General features: G+C 35.1%; 1 protein-coding gene across 2 annotated transcripts in view; it reads right to left on the reverse strand.

Annotated features, from left to right (window-relative positions):
- Nucleotides 1-16,151, reverse strand: part of LOC133644545 (asparagine synthetase [glutamine-hydrolyzing]-like) — a 62,248-nt gene extending 46,097 nt beyond the window's left edge. Inside the window, exons 1-5 of one of the 2 annotated variants that reach the window (XM_062039094.1) lie at nt 15,969-16,151; nt 13,677-13,776; nt 11,674-11,692; nt 11,258-11,370; nt 94-227 (exon numbers count right to left, since the gene is read on the reverse strand). In XM_062039094.1, the coding sequence (XP_061895078.1) occupies nt 94-138 (45 nt within the window). In that variant the 5' untranslated portion in view covers nt 139-227; nt 11,258-11,370; nt 11,674-11,692; nt 13,677-13,776; nt 15,969-16,151. The remainder of the gene's footprint in view (nt 1-93; nt 228-11,257; nt 11,371-11,673; nt 11,693-13,676; nt 13,777-15,968) is intronic. The other variant, XM_062039095.1, reaches the window with a different exon arrangement.
- Nucleotides 16,152-16,595: the final 444 nt, after the last annotated feature.

The following is a 16,595-nucleotide window of genomic DNA, read 5'->3' on the forward strand; positions in this document are numbered from 1 at the left end:
GAAAACCAAGTTGCAATAATATTCATAAAGTATACTGTACATTAGCACTACTTTTACTCTGTGGGTGTGCGCGTGTATTCAAGTATTGCATACCTTGGTATTATATACAGTAATGTCACACGCCAGCATAACAAGCATCTGGTCGCCACATGCGCAGATCTGCTAGAACCTGATTGATGTGCGTCCATGAATTCCTCTCAGCATTGGTGTCTGCACTCAGCCAGTTTCTGCACGACACAGCACAACATTTGCATCAGTCGTCTGTGTACTACACAGGAAAAGTACAATTAAAGTATCATCTGTACTACACTGGAAAGTACCGTTGGCACTACGCTGGAAAAGTGCCATCACACTAGAAAAGTACCATCGGTACTACACTGTAAAAGAACCATCGGTACTTTACTGGAAAAGTATCATTGGCACTACACACGAAACATACCATCGGTACTACACACGAAACACAGCATCGGTACTACACACGAAACATAGCATCGGTACTACACATGAAACGCAGCATCGGTACTACACATGAAACCTACCATCGGTACTACACTAGTAAAGAACCATCGGTACTACACTGGAAAAGAACCATCGGTACTTCACATGAAAAGTACAATCAGGACTACACATGAAACCTACCATCGGTACTACACGTGAAACGTACCATCGGTACTACACATGAAACCTACCATCGGTACTACACATGAAAAGTACTATCGGTACTACACTGGAAAAGAACCATCGGTACTTCACATGAAAAGTACAATCAGGACTACACATGAAACCTACCATCGGTACTACACATTAGACATACCATCGGTACTACACATGAAACCTACCATCGGTACTACACATGAAACCTACCATCGGTACTACACATGAAACATACCATCGGTACTACACTGGAAAAGAACCAACGGTACTACACATGAAACGTACCATCAGGACTTCACTGGAAAAGTATAATTGGCACTATACACGAAACATACCATCGGCACTACACACGAAACATGCCATCGGTAATACACACGAAACATACCATCGGCACTACACACGAAACATGCCATCGGTAATACACACGAAACATACCATCGGTACTACACACAAAACATACCATCGGTACTACACACGAAACATACCATCGGTGCTACACACAAAACATACCATCGGTACTACACACGAAACATACCATCGGTACTACACACAAAACACACCATCGGTACTACACACGAAACACACCATCGGTACTACACACGAAACATACCATCGGTACTACACACAAAACATACCATCGGTACTACACACGAAACATACCATCGGTGCTACACACAAAACATACCATCGGTGCTACACACAAAACATACCATCGGTACTACACACGAAACATACCATCGGTACTACACACGAAACACACCATCGGTATTACACACGAAACATACCATCGGTACTACACACGAAACATACCATCGGTACTACACACGAAACATACCATCGGTACTACACACGAAACGTACCATCGGTACTACACACGAAACGTACCATCTGTACTACACACAAAACACACCATCGGTACTACACACGAAACACACCATCGGTACTACACACGAAACATACCATCGGTACTACACACGAAACATACCATCGGTACTACACACGAAACATACCATCGGTACTACACATGAAACATACCATCGGTGCTACACACAAAACACACCATCGGTACTACACACGAAACATACCATCGGTACTACACATAAAACATACCATCGGTACTACACACAAAACACACCATCGGTACTACACACGAAACATACCATCGGTAATACACACGAAACATACCATCGGTACTACACACAAAACATACCATCGGTACTACACACGAAACATACTATCGGTACTACACACGAAACGTACCATCGGTACTACACATGAAACCTACCATCGGTACTACACACGAAACCTACTATCGGTACTACACACGAAACGTACCATCGGTACTACACACGAAACCTACCATCGGTACTACACACGAAACATACCATCGGTACTACACACGAAACGTACCATCGGTACTACACACGAAACATACCATCGGTACTACACACGAAACGTACCATCGGTACTACACATGAAACCTACCATCGGTACTACACATGGAAATTACCATCGGTACTACACATGAAACCTACCATCGGTACTACACATAAAACCTACCATCGGTACTATACATGGAAATTACCATCGGTACTACACTGTAAAAGAACCATCGTTAATTCACATGAAAAGTACAATCAGGACTTCACCGGAAAAGTATAATTAATACTACACACTAAACATACCAATCGGTACTACACACGGAACACACCATCGGACTGCTTGTAGCGCACATGATATCATACACAAGTAAACACGCTGCAGGACTGTTTGTATCGCACATGATATCACACATCTTAAGCAAGCACATATCACATACTTGTTTTTTGCTTGTATCAAATCGATATGCAATATCAAGATCAGATTGCGACATCCCAAATAACAACTCCTTAATGTCACTTAGGCACTTGATAGAACACAAGTTGTATAAAACACATTTAAACATGTTTAAAGTTGTATAAAACACTTAAAGTTACATTTTTTAAAAGGTTTGAAAAGGAATGTGTGTGAAATGCTAAGTCCATGTATAAGTGGTATGTGTGTGTGTGTGTGTGTGTGTGTGTGTGTGTGTGTGTGTGTGTGTGTGTGTGTGTGTGTGTGTGTGTGTGTGTGTGTGTGTGTGTGTGTGTGTAATAAGAGACAGATGGGACACAGGATGCTTGCATGTTTGGCAGTAAAAACAAACCTATATAAAACACATTTAAAGCAAAACATGTGTAACATTCCAAGTGTGTGTGATGAGAGACTTTTAAAGGTACATTTAAAGTTGTATAAAAGACCTTCAAAGTTACTTTTAAAGTTGTATAAGACTTTAAAAGTTATATATAAAGTTGTATAAAATACTTTTAAAGTTACATTTGAAGAAGTTTAAAAATGTATTGTCTTTGCATTGTATCAGTGTGTGTGTGTGTGTGTGTGTGTGTGTGTTCTTGTACTTCTACCCTTCTTGAGACATGAAGAAGGAAAAGTATCTTCCATATGAGGAGGTGTGAACAAGTGATGACATAAATCATGGTCCCGATAACGTTGCATCTAATAGAGAATGTCTCATTTGCACCCCTGCTGGTGACATCTATCAAAATGAGGGTGGTCCTAAAAAGGAGGGATTTTTCTAATTGACTGTGTGTCGCTTTTAAAAGTGCTCCCCCTCTGGTCAACATATGAAATAACAAGTGTGTGTAAGAAATTGAAATGCGCCCCCTTTGGTCAAAATGAATTAAAAAAAATATATATATGTATATAGGGACATACTATAATAACTTGAAGTAAATAATGAAGATTAAAAACCAATTACAAACAAAAAAATTACGAAAAGCAGTCTTTTTCTCACAGTGTCAACTTTTTTCTTATAAAATTGGGGGGGAAAATTCATATTCTTTCTTTTTCTGTAATATTGCAATATTTTCTCGTAAAATTATTAGTTTTTTTATTTAAAATGATTACTTTTTAATGCAAAATGGTGATATTTGTCATATAAAATTCTGACTTTTATCACATTATTGCCAAATATTTTGTTGTTGTTCTTGTAAATTAGTGACATTTTTGGAGTAAAATTATGACTTTTGTCATAATTTTGCCAAGTAAAATTCCGATTATTATTATAATATTGCCATCATTTGAAAGTTTTCTCATAAAATTGTGACTTTTGTGGAGTAAAATTACGACTCTTTTCATAAAATTGCCAGAATGTTAAGCTTTTTTTGTAAAATTTTGACTCTTATTGAGTAAAATTCCAACTTTTATCATAATATTGCACAAATTGTAAAATTTTGACTTGCGTCAAGTAAAATTCTAAGTTTTTCTTGTGAAAAAGCATTTTTATATTTGCATAGTAGGTATATATTATTAATGTTGTGAATACACATCTTTATATATCTAGAAAAGGTGGTCCTAAAGAGCTAGGCATTATTCTCAGGTCTATAGAAGGTAACAAATACAAGAACGTGTGTGTGTGTGTGTGTTTGTGTGTGTGTGTGTGTGTGTGTGTGCGTGTGTTTAGTGATGAGAGACAGATGGCACACAGGATATTTGCATGTCTGGCAGTACGTCAAGGCCTGTAAGACATCAATGTGCAGTACAGCAAGTACATGTTGTACTTTCAATAATGTACAGGAAACTAAAGAACAAAAATAAAAGTCCTGAATGTTTGCATGGTGACAAATTATATTTCTTTTATTCTTATCATCCTAAGAAAATATGTGTTGAATGCTAGGGAAATATTGTTGAATAAGAATAAAAAATAGAATTATTAGTACAGAACAAAATATGATCATAATGTATTTTTGCTTTAATGCTCTTCAACATTCATTATATTGATGATAATAATAATAATAATGAAAGTGTATTCACTTCCATGTAAACCTGAAAAACAAAACCAAGAAGTATACTTTAAAACAACTACAATACTTTTTGTATATTTTAAAACTACTACAATACTTCTTCTTAACAAGAAGTATACTCTAAAACAACTACAATACTTCTTGTATATTTTAAAACAACTACAATACTTCTTGTGAACAACAAGTATACTTTAAAACAACTACAATACTTCTTGTGAACAACAAGTATACTTTAAAACAACTACAATACTTCTTGTGAACAACAAGTATACTTTAAAACAACTACAATACTTCTTGTGAACGACAAGTATACTTGAAAACAACTACAATACTTATTGTATATTTTAAAACAACTACAATACTTCTTGTGAACAACAAGTATACTTTAAAACAACTACAATACTTCTTGTGAACAACAAGTATACTTGAAAACAACTACACTACTTCTTGTGAACAACAAGTATACTTTTAAAATATACAAAAAGTATTGTAGTTGTTTTAAAGTATACTTGTTGTTCACAAGAAGTATTGTAGTTTTAAAATATGCAGGAAGTATTGTAGTTGTTTCAAACAACTACAATACTGTTTACCAAAAAGTAATGTGGTTGTTTTAAAGTATACTTGTTTATGAAAAATATTGTATACTTGTTTACAAAAAGTAATGTGGTTGTTAACAAGTATACTTTAAAACAATGTAGTTGTTTTGAAGTAAACAAGTATACTTTAAAACAACTACAATACTCTTTGTAAACAACAAGTATACTTGAAAACAACTACAATACTTCTTATATATTTTAAAACAACTACAATACTTCTGGTATATTTTAAAACAACTACAATACTTCTTGTGAACAACAAGTATACTTTAAAACAACTACAATACTTCTTGTGAACAACAAGTATACTTGAAAACAACTACAATACTTCTTGTGAACGACAAGTATACTTGAAAACAACTACAATACTTCTTGTGAACAACAAGTATACTTTAAAACAACTACAATACTTCTTGTGAACAACAAGTATACTTTAAAACAACTAAAATACTTCTTGTGAACAACAAGTATACTTTAAAACAACTACAATACTTCTTGTGAACAACAAGTATACTTGAAAACAACTACAATACTTCTTGTGAACGACAAGTATACTTGAAAACAACTACAATACTTCTTGTGAACAACAAGTATACTTTAAAACAACTACAATACTTCTTGTGAACAACAAGTATACTTTAAAACAACTAAAATACTTCTTGTGAACAACAAGTATACTTTAAAACAACTACAATACTTCTTGTGAACAACAAGTATACTTTAAAACAACTACAATACTTCTTGTGAACGACAAGTATACTTGAAAACAACTACAATACTTCTGGTATATTTTAAAACAACTACAACACTTCTTGTGAACAACAAGTACCGTATTTCCAAGGAGGGTGACTCCCTCATTACAGACAAAATGGAGGTAGCTAGCAGACTTAACATCTTTTTCACCAGCATAGCCGCAACCCTTGTCAACAAGCTGTCCCACCACTCTGGTCGCTTTGGTGTAGAACACATTAAAGCCTTCTACAGAAAGCTAGGAGTATCCAACGATGATTTCAAATTAGAAATGGTCACAGCTGATGAGGTGTTTAAAAAATTGAGCGCGCTCCACCCTAACAAGGCCACCGGCCTTGATAATATTCCCTCCAGATTCCTCAGGGACTCTGCCTCCATCATTGCCCCGATCATCACGCACATAATAAACCTATCAATTACACAAGGCCAAGTACCAAAAGATTTTAAGATTGCAAGAGTAACTCCCCTCTTTAAAAAAGGAAGCAAATTGGAACCTGGCAACTACCGACCTGTTTCTATTCTCAGTTCCATTTCGAAAGTAATGGAAAAAATTGTTTATGAACAGGTCGATAGTTACCTTGCCACTAATAAACTCATGTACAAATTCCAATCCGGCTTCAGAACTAACCACTCCACTGACACATGCCTTCTCTATCTGAGCGACCACATCAAACATGAGGTGGACGCGGGCAAATACTGCGGCATGGTCATGCTGGACCTTCAGAAGGCCTTTGACACCGTTAACCACGCTATACTGTTGGATAAGCTCAGAGCAATCGGATTTAACAAAAACTCATGGAGCTGGATGCAATCTTACTTGGAGGGGAGGGAGCAGGTGGTAGAGGTGAACGGCACCGTGTCCCCCCCCCCCTCTCGGTGAGCTGTGGAGTCCCCCAAGGCAGTATATTGGGACCTTTACTGTTCCTAATATACATAAACGACATGTCATCGGCATGCGACTGTGAATTGTTTTTGTTTGCGGATGACTCGGCCTTGCTGGTATCAGACAAGGACAAGGTGGAGAAAATCCTCAGTGCTGAGCTCTGTAGAACTAGCACCTGACTCGCTGACAACAAGCTATCCATACACTTGGGTAAAACAGAATCCATCCTGTTTGGGTCCCACATCAACCTCAAGAAAGTCAATGACTTCACCATAAAAGTGGGTGACATTGTTATCACCAGGAAAGATGAGGTCACCTACCTAGGTTCCATTCTAGAGGCTAACCTTTCCTGTGATAAAATGGCAACCAAGGTAATCAAAAAGGTTAACCAACGAACGAGATTTCTCTACAGAATCTCCTCTCTGGTCAACAAAAGCACCTTGAGGATTCTGGCGGGAACTCTCGTTCAACCCTTTTTCGATTACGCATGCACCTCCTGGTACCCTAGCACCTCCAAAACCCTCAAATCTAAACTCCAAACATCTCAGAACAAGCTAGTCAGGTTACTGCTAGACCTCCACCCCAGATCCCACCTCACTCCTACCCACTTCTCTAAAGTGGGCTGGCTCAAGGTGGAGGACAGAGTTAAACAACTAGCACTGAGCCTAGTCTATAAAATCCACTACACCTCCCTGATACCGAAGTACATGTCAAACTACTTCCTTAACGTAAATGACCGCCATAACCACAACACCAGGGGGAGCTCCACTAACCACGTTAAACCCAGATTCCGAACTAACAAAGGTCTTAACTCATTCTCTTTCTATGCCACATCAATGTGGAATGCACTCCCAACAGGTATAAAAGAAAGGGCATCTCTATCCTCCTTCAAAACCGCAATAAAAGTTCACCTCCAGGCAGCTACAACCCTAAACTAACACCCTCCCCGGATTGCTAACAATCAAATGTAAACAATCAAATGCAGATACTTTTTCTTATGCCTTCTGATCTCTCTCTCTCTCTCTCTCTCTCTCTCTCTCTCTCTCTCTCTCTCTCTCTATGTCCACTACTTGATGTCCATATCCTAACACCCCCCCCCCCCTCCACACCCCTGATTGTAAATAATGTAAATAATTAATTGTGATGACTGTATTATGATGATAGTATATATGATAGTATATATCTGTATCATGAATCAATTTAAGTGGACCCCGACTTAAACAAGTTGAAAAACTTATTCGGGTGTTACCATTTAGTGGTCAATTGTACGGAATATGTACTTCACTGTGCAACCTACTAATAAAAGTCTCAATCAATCAATCAATCAATGGCAACATATGTTGCTCCAAAAGCTGTATGTACCTTTCAGCATTGATTGATTGATTGATTGATATATTTTTATTTCAAATATGCATAAAAACAAGAGCAAGCCTGATCCAATACAGTGCTATAGCCTTAACAGCCATTATAACAAAATGAAAAACAATGGAGAATAAAAAACAAAAACAAATGAGCATTGGACTTTCTTTTTCTTTTCTTTTTTTTCCCTTCTTTTTTTTTTACATATTTGAAAAGGAGTGAGAAGAAGTTTACACTTATTTAATCCCACCCCTTTTCTTTAAATCATAAATTACTCTGAGCTAGAACTACCTGTTCACTCAATGTACAAACTCAAAGAACTTGTATATACTGTACATACATCATAGATATATACATACATATGCACACTACACACATACATAGCCACATCATTACCACTAGTGATCATGGAAATGGTATGATGCCACCACAACAACACCACTGCCTCAATGGGCAGCCCCACACTCTTCTGTAACACAAACAACCCAATATCAAAGCCCTTCTTCATCTCTGTACCTCTGGAATACCATGTACTTATACTTCTTTTTAAACTGGTTTATGTTTGGACATTGCTTTAACTCATCCTTCAAACCATTCCATAATTTCACTCCACAAATTGAAATACAAAAACTTTTAATGGTCGTTCTATAACTAAGCATTTTGAAATTTAAATTCCCCCTTAAATTATAACCGCCCTCTCGTGTGCTAAACAATTTTTGAATGCTTCCTGGGAGTTTATTTATTTTGGCTTTATACATTATTTGTGCAGTTTGATACAAAATAATATCATTAAATTTCAATATTTTTGACTGTAAGAATAGTGAGTGAGTATGGTCCAGATATCCAACCTTGTTGATGATCCGTACAGCTCTTTTCTGAAGTATAGTTATTGAATTTAATGAGCTTTTATAATTATTCCCCCAGACTTCCACACAGTAGGTTAAATATGGTCAAACTAATGAACAGTAAAGAATGTGGAGTGATTTGTGATCCAGAACCTGCTTTGCTTTATTTATTACTGAGATGCTTCTTGACAGCTTAGATTGTACATGTTTTATATGTGATTTCCAGTTAATTTGATCGTCAATTGTAATTCCAAGGAATTTTATTTCAAAAACCCTTTCAATATCCACTCCATCTATTTGTATCTGCACCCTTGTTTCACGTGTCCTCTTTCCAAACAGTATTAACTTAGTCTTAGTCAGGTTTAATGACAATTTATTATAGTCAAACCAAGTTTTTAGTTTACTCATTTCTTCCATAATGACTTCCTGCAACTGATTTAAGTCATCCCCTGAACAAAAAATATCAGTGTCATCAGCAAATAACACTAATTTCAATAATGTAGACACTTTACATATATCATTGATATACAGGATGAACAGTTTTGGCCCCAACACTGACCCCTGGGGGACACCACAAGCAATATCCAAACATGTTGAACAGCAATCCCCCAACTTCACAAACTGTTGTCTCTTATTTAAGTAGCTTTTAAGCCAATCCAATACAACTCCCCTGATTCCATACTTTTCCATTTTATTGATTAATATATCATGGTTAATTGTGTCAAATGCTTTTTTTAGATCAATAAATATTCCCATTGCATATTGTTTCTTTTCTATGGCATTTGTGATTTCCTCTATTGTTTCAACTATTGCCATTGATGTAGATCTGTTTGATCTAAACCCATATTGACAGTCAGAGAGTAATTTATGTTTTTCTATAAATGCATCTAACCTGTTATTGAATAGTTTTTCTAATATTTTAGAGAATTGTGGAAGTAAAGAGACGGGTCTATAGTTTGTGAAGTGGTGTTTGCTCCCAGTTTTAAACAGAGGTATAACTTTAGCTATTTTCATTTCATTGAATGGTGCCTTCACAGATGTGTAAGTTACCCATGTCTTGGGCACTAATACACCCCCATACCATCACACATGCTGGCTTTTACACTTTGTGCCTAGAACAATCCGGATGGTTCTTTTCCTCTTTGGTCCGGAGGACACGACATCCACAGTTTCCAAAAACAATTTGAAATGTGGACTCGTCAGACCACAGAACACTTGTCCACTTTGCATCAGTCCATCTTAGATGAGCTCGGGCCCAGCGAAGCGTTTCTGGGTGTTGTTGATAAATGGCTTTGGCTTTGCATAGTAGAGTTTTAACTTGCACTTACAGATGTAGCGACCAACTGTAGTTACTGACAGTGGTTTTCTAAAGTGATATCCTTTACACAGTGATGTTGCTTTTTGATGCAGTGATTGAAGGTCACGGGCATTGCCGCTTACGTGCAGTGATTTCTCCAGATTCTCTGAACAATTTGATGGTGAAATCCCTAAATTCCTTGCAATAGCTTGTTGAGAAATGTTGTTCTTAAACTGTTCAACAATTTGCTCAGGCATTTGTTGACAAAGTGGTGACCCTCGCCCCGTCCTTGTTTGTGAATGACTGAGCATTTCATGGAAGCTGCTTTTATACCCAATCATGGCACCCACCTGTTCCCAATTAGCCCGTTCACCTGTGGGATGTTCCAAATAAGTGTTTGATGAGCATTCCTCAACTTTATCAGTCTTTTTTGCCACCTGTGCCAACTTTTTTGAAACATCTTGCAGGAATCAAATTCCAAATGAGCTATAATTTGCAAAAATTTTTACCAGTGTGAACATGAAATATCGTGTCTTTGCAGTCTATTCAATTGAATATAAGTTGAAAAGGATTTGCAAATCGTTGTATTCTGTTTTTATTTACCATTTACACAACGTGACAACTTCACTGCTTTTGGGGTTTGTACATCACATAGAAAACAAATGTTACTCATAATGTGAAAGATGCGTATTAATGGTAAATGTGCTTTTTAAAACAATGTACATGTAACCTAAATTGATATAAAATCATAGAAGTGCTGACATTTATCGAGTTTATTTTTAGCATATTGTGACAAAAACGTCACGTCAGACTTTCGTAACAATTTTTATGCTAAAGCTTGTGGCATTTTGCTTGTTTTCTAAGAATTCATTGACAAATATAGTAAGGGAATTGGACTTGTAATATTTATTCAAGTGTTAAAAGGATTTAGAAGGAAGCATGAGCTAGTGACAACATTGAGAGTGTTCTTGGGAGCTATTGTGTCAAAGATACTTGAGAGCGGGACAAATATGGAAGAAGAAAGGCTGCATTACCTTCTCTAAGGGAAACTTGCTCTTCCCAATGGACGGAAGTGTGAGCTTGTGAGATCCAACCAGGACAAAGTTGCTGCTTCGAACGGCGTTAGGACCTCCTGGACTGGCAACAACTAGGAAGAAACAATTTGCTTTCATCAGTCAGAAATCCTTACGGTCAATAATTAGGAATCAAAAGAAGTCGATCACAATCAATGAGAGGATTCAAGATAATGAATCAAATGGAGTAAAAAACACAGCAGATGTAATCAGGTGAAACAATTATTACAATAAATACATTACTAAGACGATAAATGAAAACAAATGAATAGAAAACAAAATAGTTGAACAAACTAAAGTGATTAAATATGAATGAAAACAAATAAATCTCGGTGTATAGAAGAATATTTTGCATTTTCTTCATTTGTTGGACGTACCTGGTGTTTGGCTGCTTTTCTGGAAAACAAAAGACATTTGCATGTGTCAGCTGATTATTGATTTGATTGACAAATACACCTTAAACATGTTTTTGTTGCCATTCAGTGGATGAACATGCCACTAAACACACAGAGGTTATCTCTAGAGCAGTGCTTGTCAAACTTTTTTCACCAAGTAACACCCATCTTAAAGACCCACTTTAAAATAATGCCGTACATGCTAGTATTAATAAACAATATCAATATTTATAAACTTTTTGATTGATTGGTTGAAACTTATTTTAGTAGATTGCACAGTACAGTACATATTCCGTACAATTGACCACTAAATGGTAACACCCCAATAAGTTTTTCAACTTGTTTAAGTCGGGGTCCACGTTAATCAATTCATGGTACAAATATATATTATCATCATAATACAGTCAAATATATACTATCAGCATAATACAGTCAAATATATACTATCAGCATAATACAGTCATATATATACTATCAGCATAATACAGTCAAATATATACTATCAGCATAATACAGTCATATATATACTATAAGCATAGTACAGTCATATTTACTATCAGCATAATACAGTCAAATATATACTCTCACCTTAATACAGTCAAATATATACTATCAGCATAATACAGTCATATATATATACTATCAGCATAATACAGTCAAATATATACTATCAGCATAATACAGTCATATATATACTGTCAGCATAATACAGTCAAATATATACTATCAGCATAATACAGTCATATATATACTATCAGCATAATACAGTCAAATATATACTATAAGCATAATACAGTCAAATATATACTATCAGCATAATGCAGTCAAATATATACAATCAGCATAATACAGTCAAATATATACTATCAGCATAATACAGTCATATATATACTATCAGCATAATACAGTCAAATATATACTATCAGCATAATACAGTCAAAGATATACTATCAGCATAATACAGTCATATATATATACTATCAGCATAATACAGTCAAATATATACTATCAGCATAATACAGTCATATATATACTATCAGCATAATACAGTCAAATATATACTATCAGCATAATAAAGTCATATTAAAGATTAAAGTACCAATGATTGTCACACACACACTAGATGTGGTGAAATTTGTCCTCTGCATTTGTCCCATCCCCTTGGGGAGCATATATATACACTATCAGCTTAATACAGTCAAATATATACTATCAGCATAATACAGTCATATATATACTATCAGCATAATACAGTCATATATATACTATAAGCATAGTACAGTCATATTTACTATCAGCATAATACAGTCAAATATATACTCTCAGCGTAATGCAGTCAAATATATACTCTCAGCATAATACAGTCAAATATATACTATCAGCATAATACAGTCATATATATATACTATCAGCATAATACAGTCAAATATATACTATCAGCATAATACAGTCATATATATACTATCAGCATAATACAATCATATATATACTATAAGCATAATACAGTCAAATATATACTATCAGCATAATACAGTCATATATATACTATCAGCATAATACAGTCATCACACAAGTTAATCATGAGAGTATATACATTGAATTATTTACAAGGTCGGGTATGCAACACCAAAATGACTCCGTACATTAGGCGCACCGGGTTATAAGGCGCACTTTGAGGGGAAAAAAATAATTTTAAGTGCGCCTTATAGTCCGGAAAATACGGTAGTTGATACTGCAGATGAAGTGTCCTATATTCCTGTTATTTCTTGTAAGGGAATTATGTATGAATGAATGATGGATACAAACAAGCAAGTAAACAACAATTAATGGCCAATGCATGCACATCTTATTTGAATGAAATGCCACCAGCACTTTAGGTTAAATTAACAAGATGAAACATTTTCTGCTCACACTTAAACAATTCAAGAAGTTAAAAAAAAAAGAAAAAAAAAGTACACCAACCAACATTTTAGGAGTAGATTTACCTGCTAAATGAAGTTCCCCGACCTGGCCATAGAGCAGCTGTTCTCCGCACAATGAAGGACAGCGTGCCAGGTGTGTGGAAGCACGTATGCTCCCTCCTTCCTGTTGATTGATTGATTGATTGAGACTTTTATTAGTAGATTGCACAGTACAGTACATATTCCGTACAATTGACCACTAAATGGTAACACACCAATAAGTTTTTCAACTTGTTTAAGTCAGGGTCCACGTTAATCAATTCATGGTAAACCTGTGCGATGCCGTACATGCTAGTATTAATAAACAATATCAGTATTTATAAACCTGTGCGATGCCGAACATGCTAATATTAATAAACAATATCAGTATTTATAAACCTGTGCGATGCCGTACATGCTAGTATTAATAAACAATATAGATGTTTATAAACCTGTGCGATGCCGTACATGCTAGGATTAATAAACAATATAGATATTTATAAACCTGTGTGATGCCATACATGCTAGTATTAATAAACAATATCAGTATTTATAAACCTGTGCGATGCCGTACATGCTAGTATTAATAAACAATATCAGTATTTATAAACCTGTGCGATGCCGTACATGCTAGTATTAATAAACAATATCAGTATTTATAAACCTGTGCGATGCCGTACATGCTAGTATTAATAAACAATATCAGTATTTATAAACCTGTGCGATGCCGTACATGCTAGTGTTAATAAACAATATCAGTATTTATAAACCTGTGCGATGCCGAACATGCTAATATTAATAAACAATATCAGTATTTATAAACCTGTGCGATGCCGTACATGCTAGTATTAATAAACAATATCAGTATTTATAAACCTGTGCGATGCCGTACATGCTAGTATTAATAAACAATATCAGTATTTATAAACCTGTGCGATGCCGTACATGCTAGTATTAATAAACAATATCAGTATTTATAAACCTGTGCGATGCCGTACATGCTAGTATTAATAAACAATATCAGTATTTATAAACCTGTGCGATGCCGTACATGCTAATATTAATAAACAATATCAGTATTTATAAACCTGTGCGATGCCGTACATGCTAGTATTAATAAACAATATCAGTATTTATAAACCTGTGCGATGCCGTACATGCTAGTATTAATAAACAATATCAGTATTTATAAACCTGTGCGATGCCGTACATGCTAGTATTAATAAACAATATCAGTATTTATAAACCTGTGCGATGCCGTACATGCTAGTATTAATAAACAATATCAGTATTTATAAACCTGTGCGATGCCGTACATGCTAGTATTAATAAACAATATAGATATTTATAAACCTGTGTGATGCCGTACATGCTAGTATTAATAAACAATATAGATATTTATAAACCTGTGTGATGCCATACATGCTAGTATTAATAAACAATATCAATATTTATAAACCTGTGCGATGCCGTACATGCTAGTATTAATAAACAATATCAGTATTTATAAACCTGTGCGATGCCGTACATGCTAGTATTAATAAACAATATCAGTATTTATAAACCTGTGCGATGCCGTACATGCTAGTATTAATAAACAATATCAGTATTTATAAACCTGTGCGATGCCGTACATGCTAGTATTAATAAACAATATCAGTATTTATAAACCTGTGCGATGCCGTACATGCTAGTATTAATAAACAATATCAGTATTTATAAACCTGTGCGATGCCGTACATGCTAGTATTAATAAACAATATCAGTATTTTTAAACCTGTGCGATGCCGTACATGCTAGTATTAATAAACAATATCAGTATTTATAAACCTGTGCGATGCCGTACATGCTAGTATTAATAAACAATATCAGTATTTATAAACCTGTGCGATGCCGTACATGCTAGTATTAATAAACAATATCAGTATTTATAAACCTGTGCGATGCCGTACATGCTAGTATTAATAAACAATATCAGTATTTATAAACCTGTGCAATGCCGTACATGCTAGTATTAATAAACAATATCAGTATTTATAAACCTGTGCGATGCCGTACATGCTAATATTAATAAACAATATCAGTATTTATAAACCTGTGCGATGCCGTACATGCTAGTATTAATAAACAATATCAGTATTTATAAACCTGTGCGATGCCGTACATGCTAGTATTAATAAACAATATCAGTATTTATAAACCTGTGCGATGCTGTACATGCTAGTATTAATAAACAATATCAGTATTTATAAACCTGTGCGATGCCGTACATGCTAGTATTAATAAACAATATAGATATGTATATTTTGTTAGTTTGTCAGAAAGAAGTCGTCTTACCTTAAGATATTGTCGGCGTATGTAAGTAACAACTTGCACACATCCAGGAAGACGTCCTTAGAATTGTCACATAATTGAGTGACTGCTGGCGACAAAGTCATTTTTCTTCTTTTAATCGCCTTTTCTGTCAAATGTTGACTGCTTCGCTGCTAGCTCGTTAGCTAATAACTACAAGCTACTGCGTCTTCCTGTGGTGATGAATCAACATGTTGGTGCGCAGTGGCGCCACCTGCTGGACTGGAGGCTCTACTTTTTTGTTATTATTGTACAATGATCATACTTATTATTATAGGATGACAATACACTTCCACAACAATACGATATTTACCTCCAATGTTTTACATCACGATTAACAATGCATATAATAAATAAATAAAAATAATAAACAATTCTCGTACAAACAAAACCTGTTAAAGAAAGTAAGACAAATTACTACAATAATTGTCTTTATAATCAATTTTTCAACTTTTAGTCTAAAACACACAGTACTTCATTAAAAAAGTACTTCTAAGTTCAAACACACAGTACTTCATTAAAAAAGTACTTCTAAGTTAAAACACACAGTACTTCATCAAACAAGTACTACTAGTCTAAAACACACAGTACTTCATCAAACAAGTACTACTA

This window comes from Entelurus aequoreus, linkage group LG27, assembly GCF_033978785.1.
Source record: "Entelurus aequoreus isolate RoL-2023_Sb linkage group LG27, RoL_Eaeq_v1.1, whole genome shotgun sequence".
Lineage (NCBI taxonomy): Eukaryota > Metazoa > Chordata > Actinopteri > Syngnathiformes > Syngnathidae > Entelurus > Entelurus aequoreus.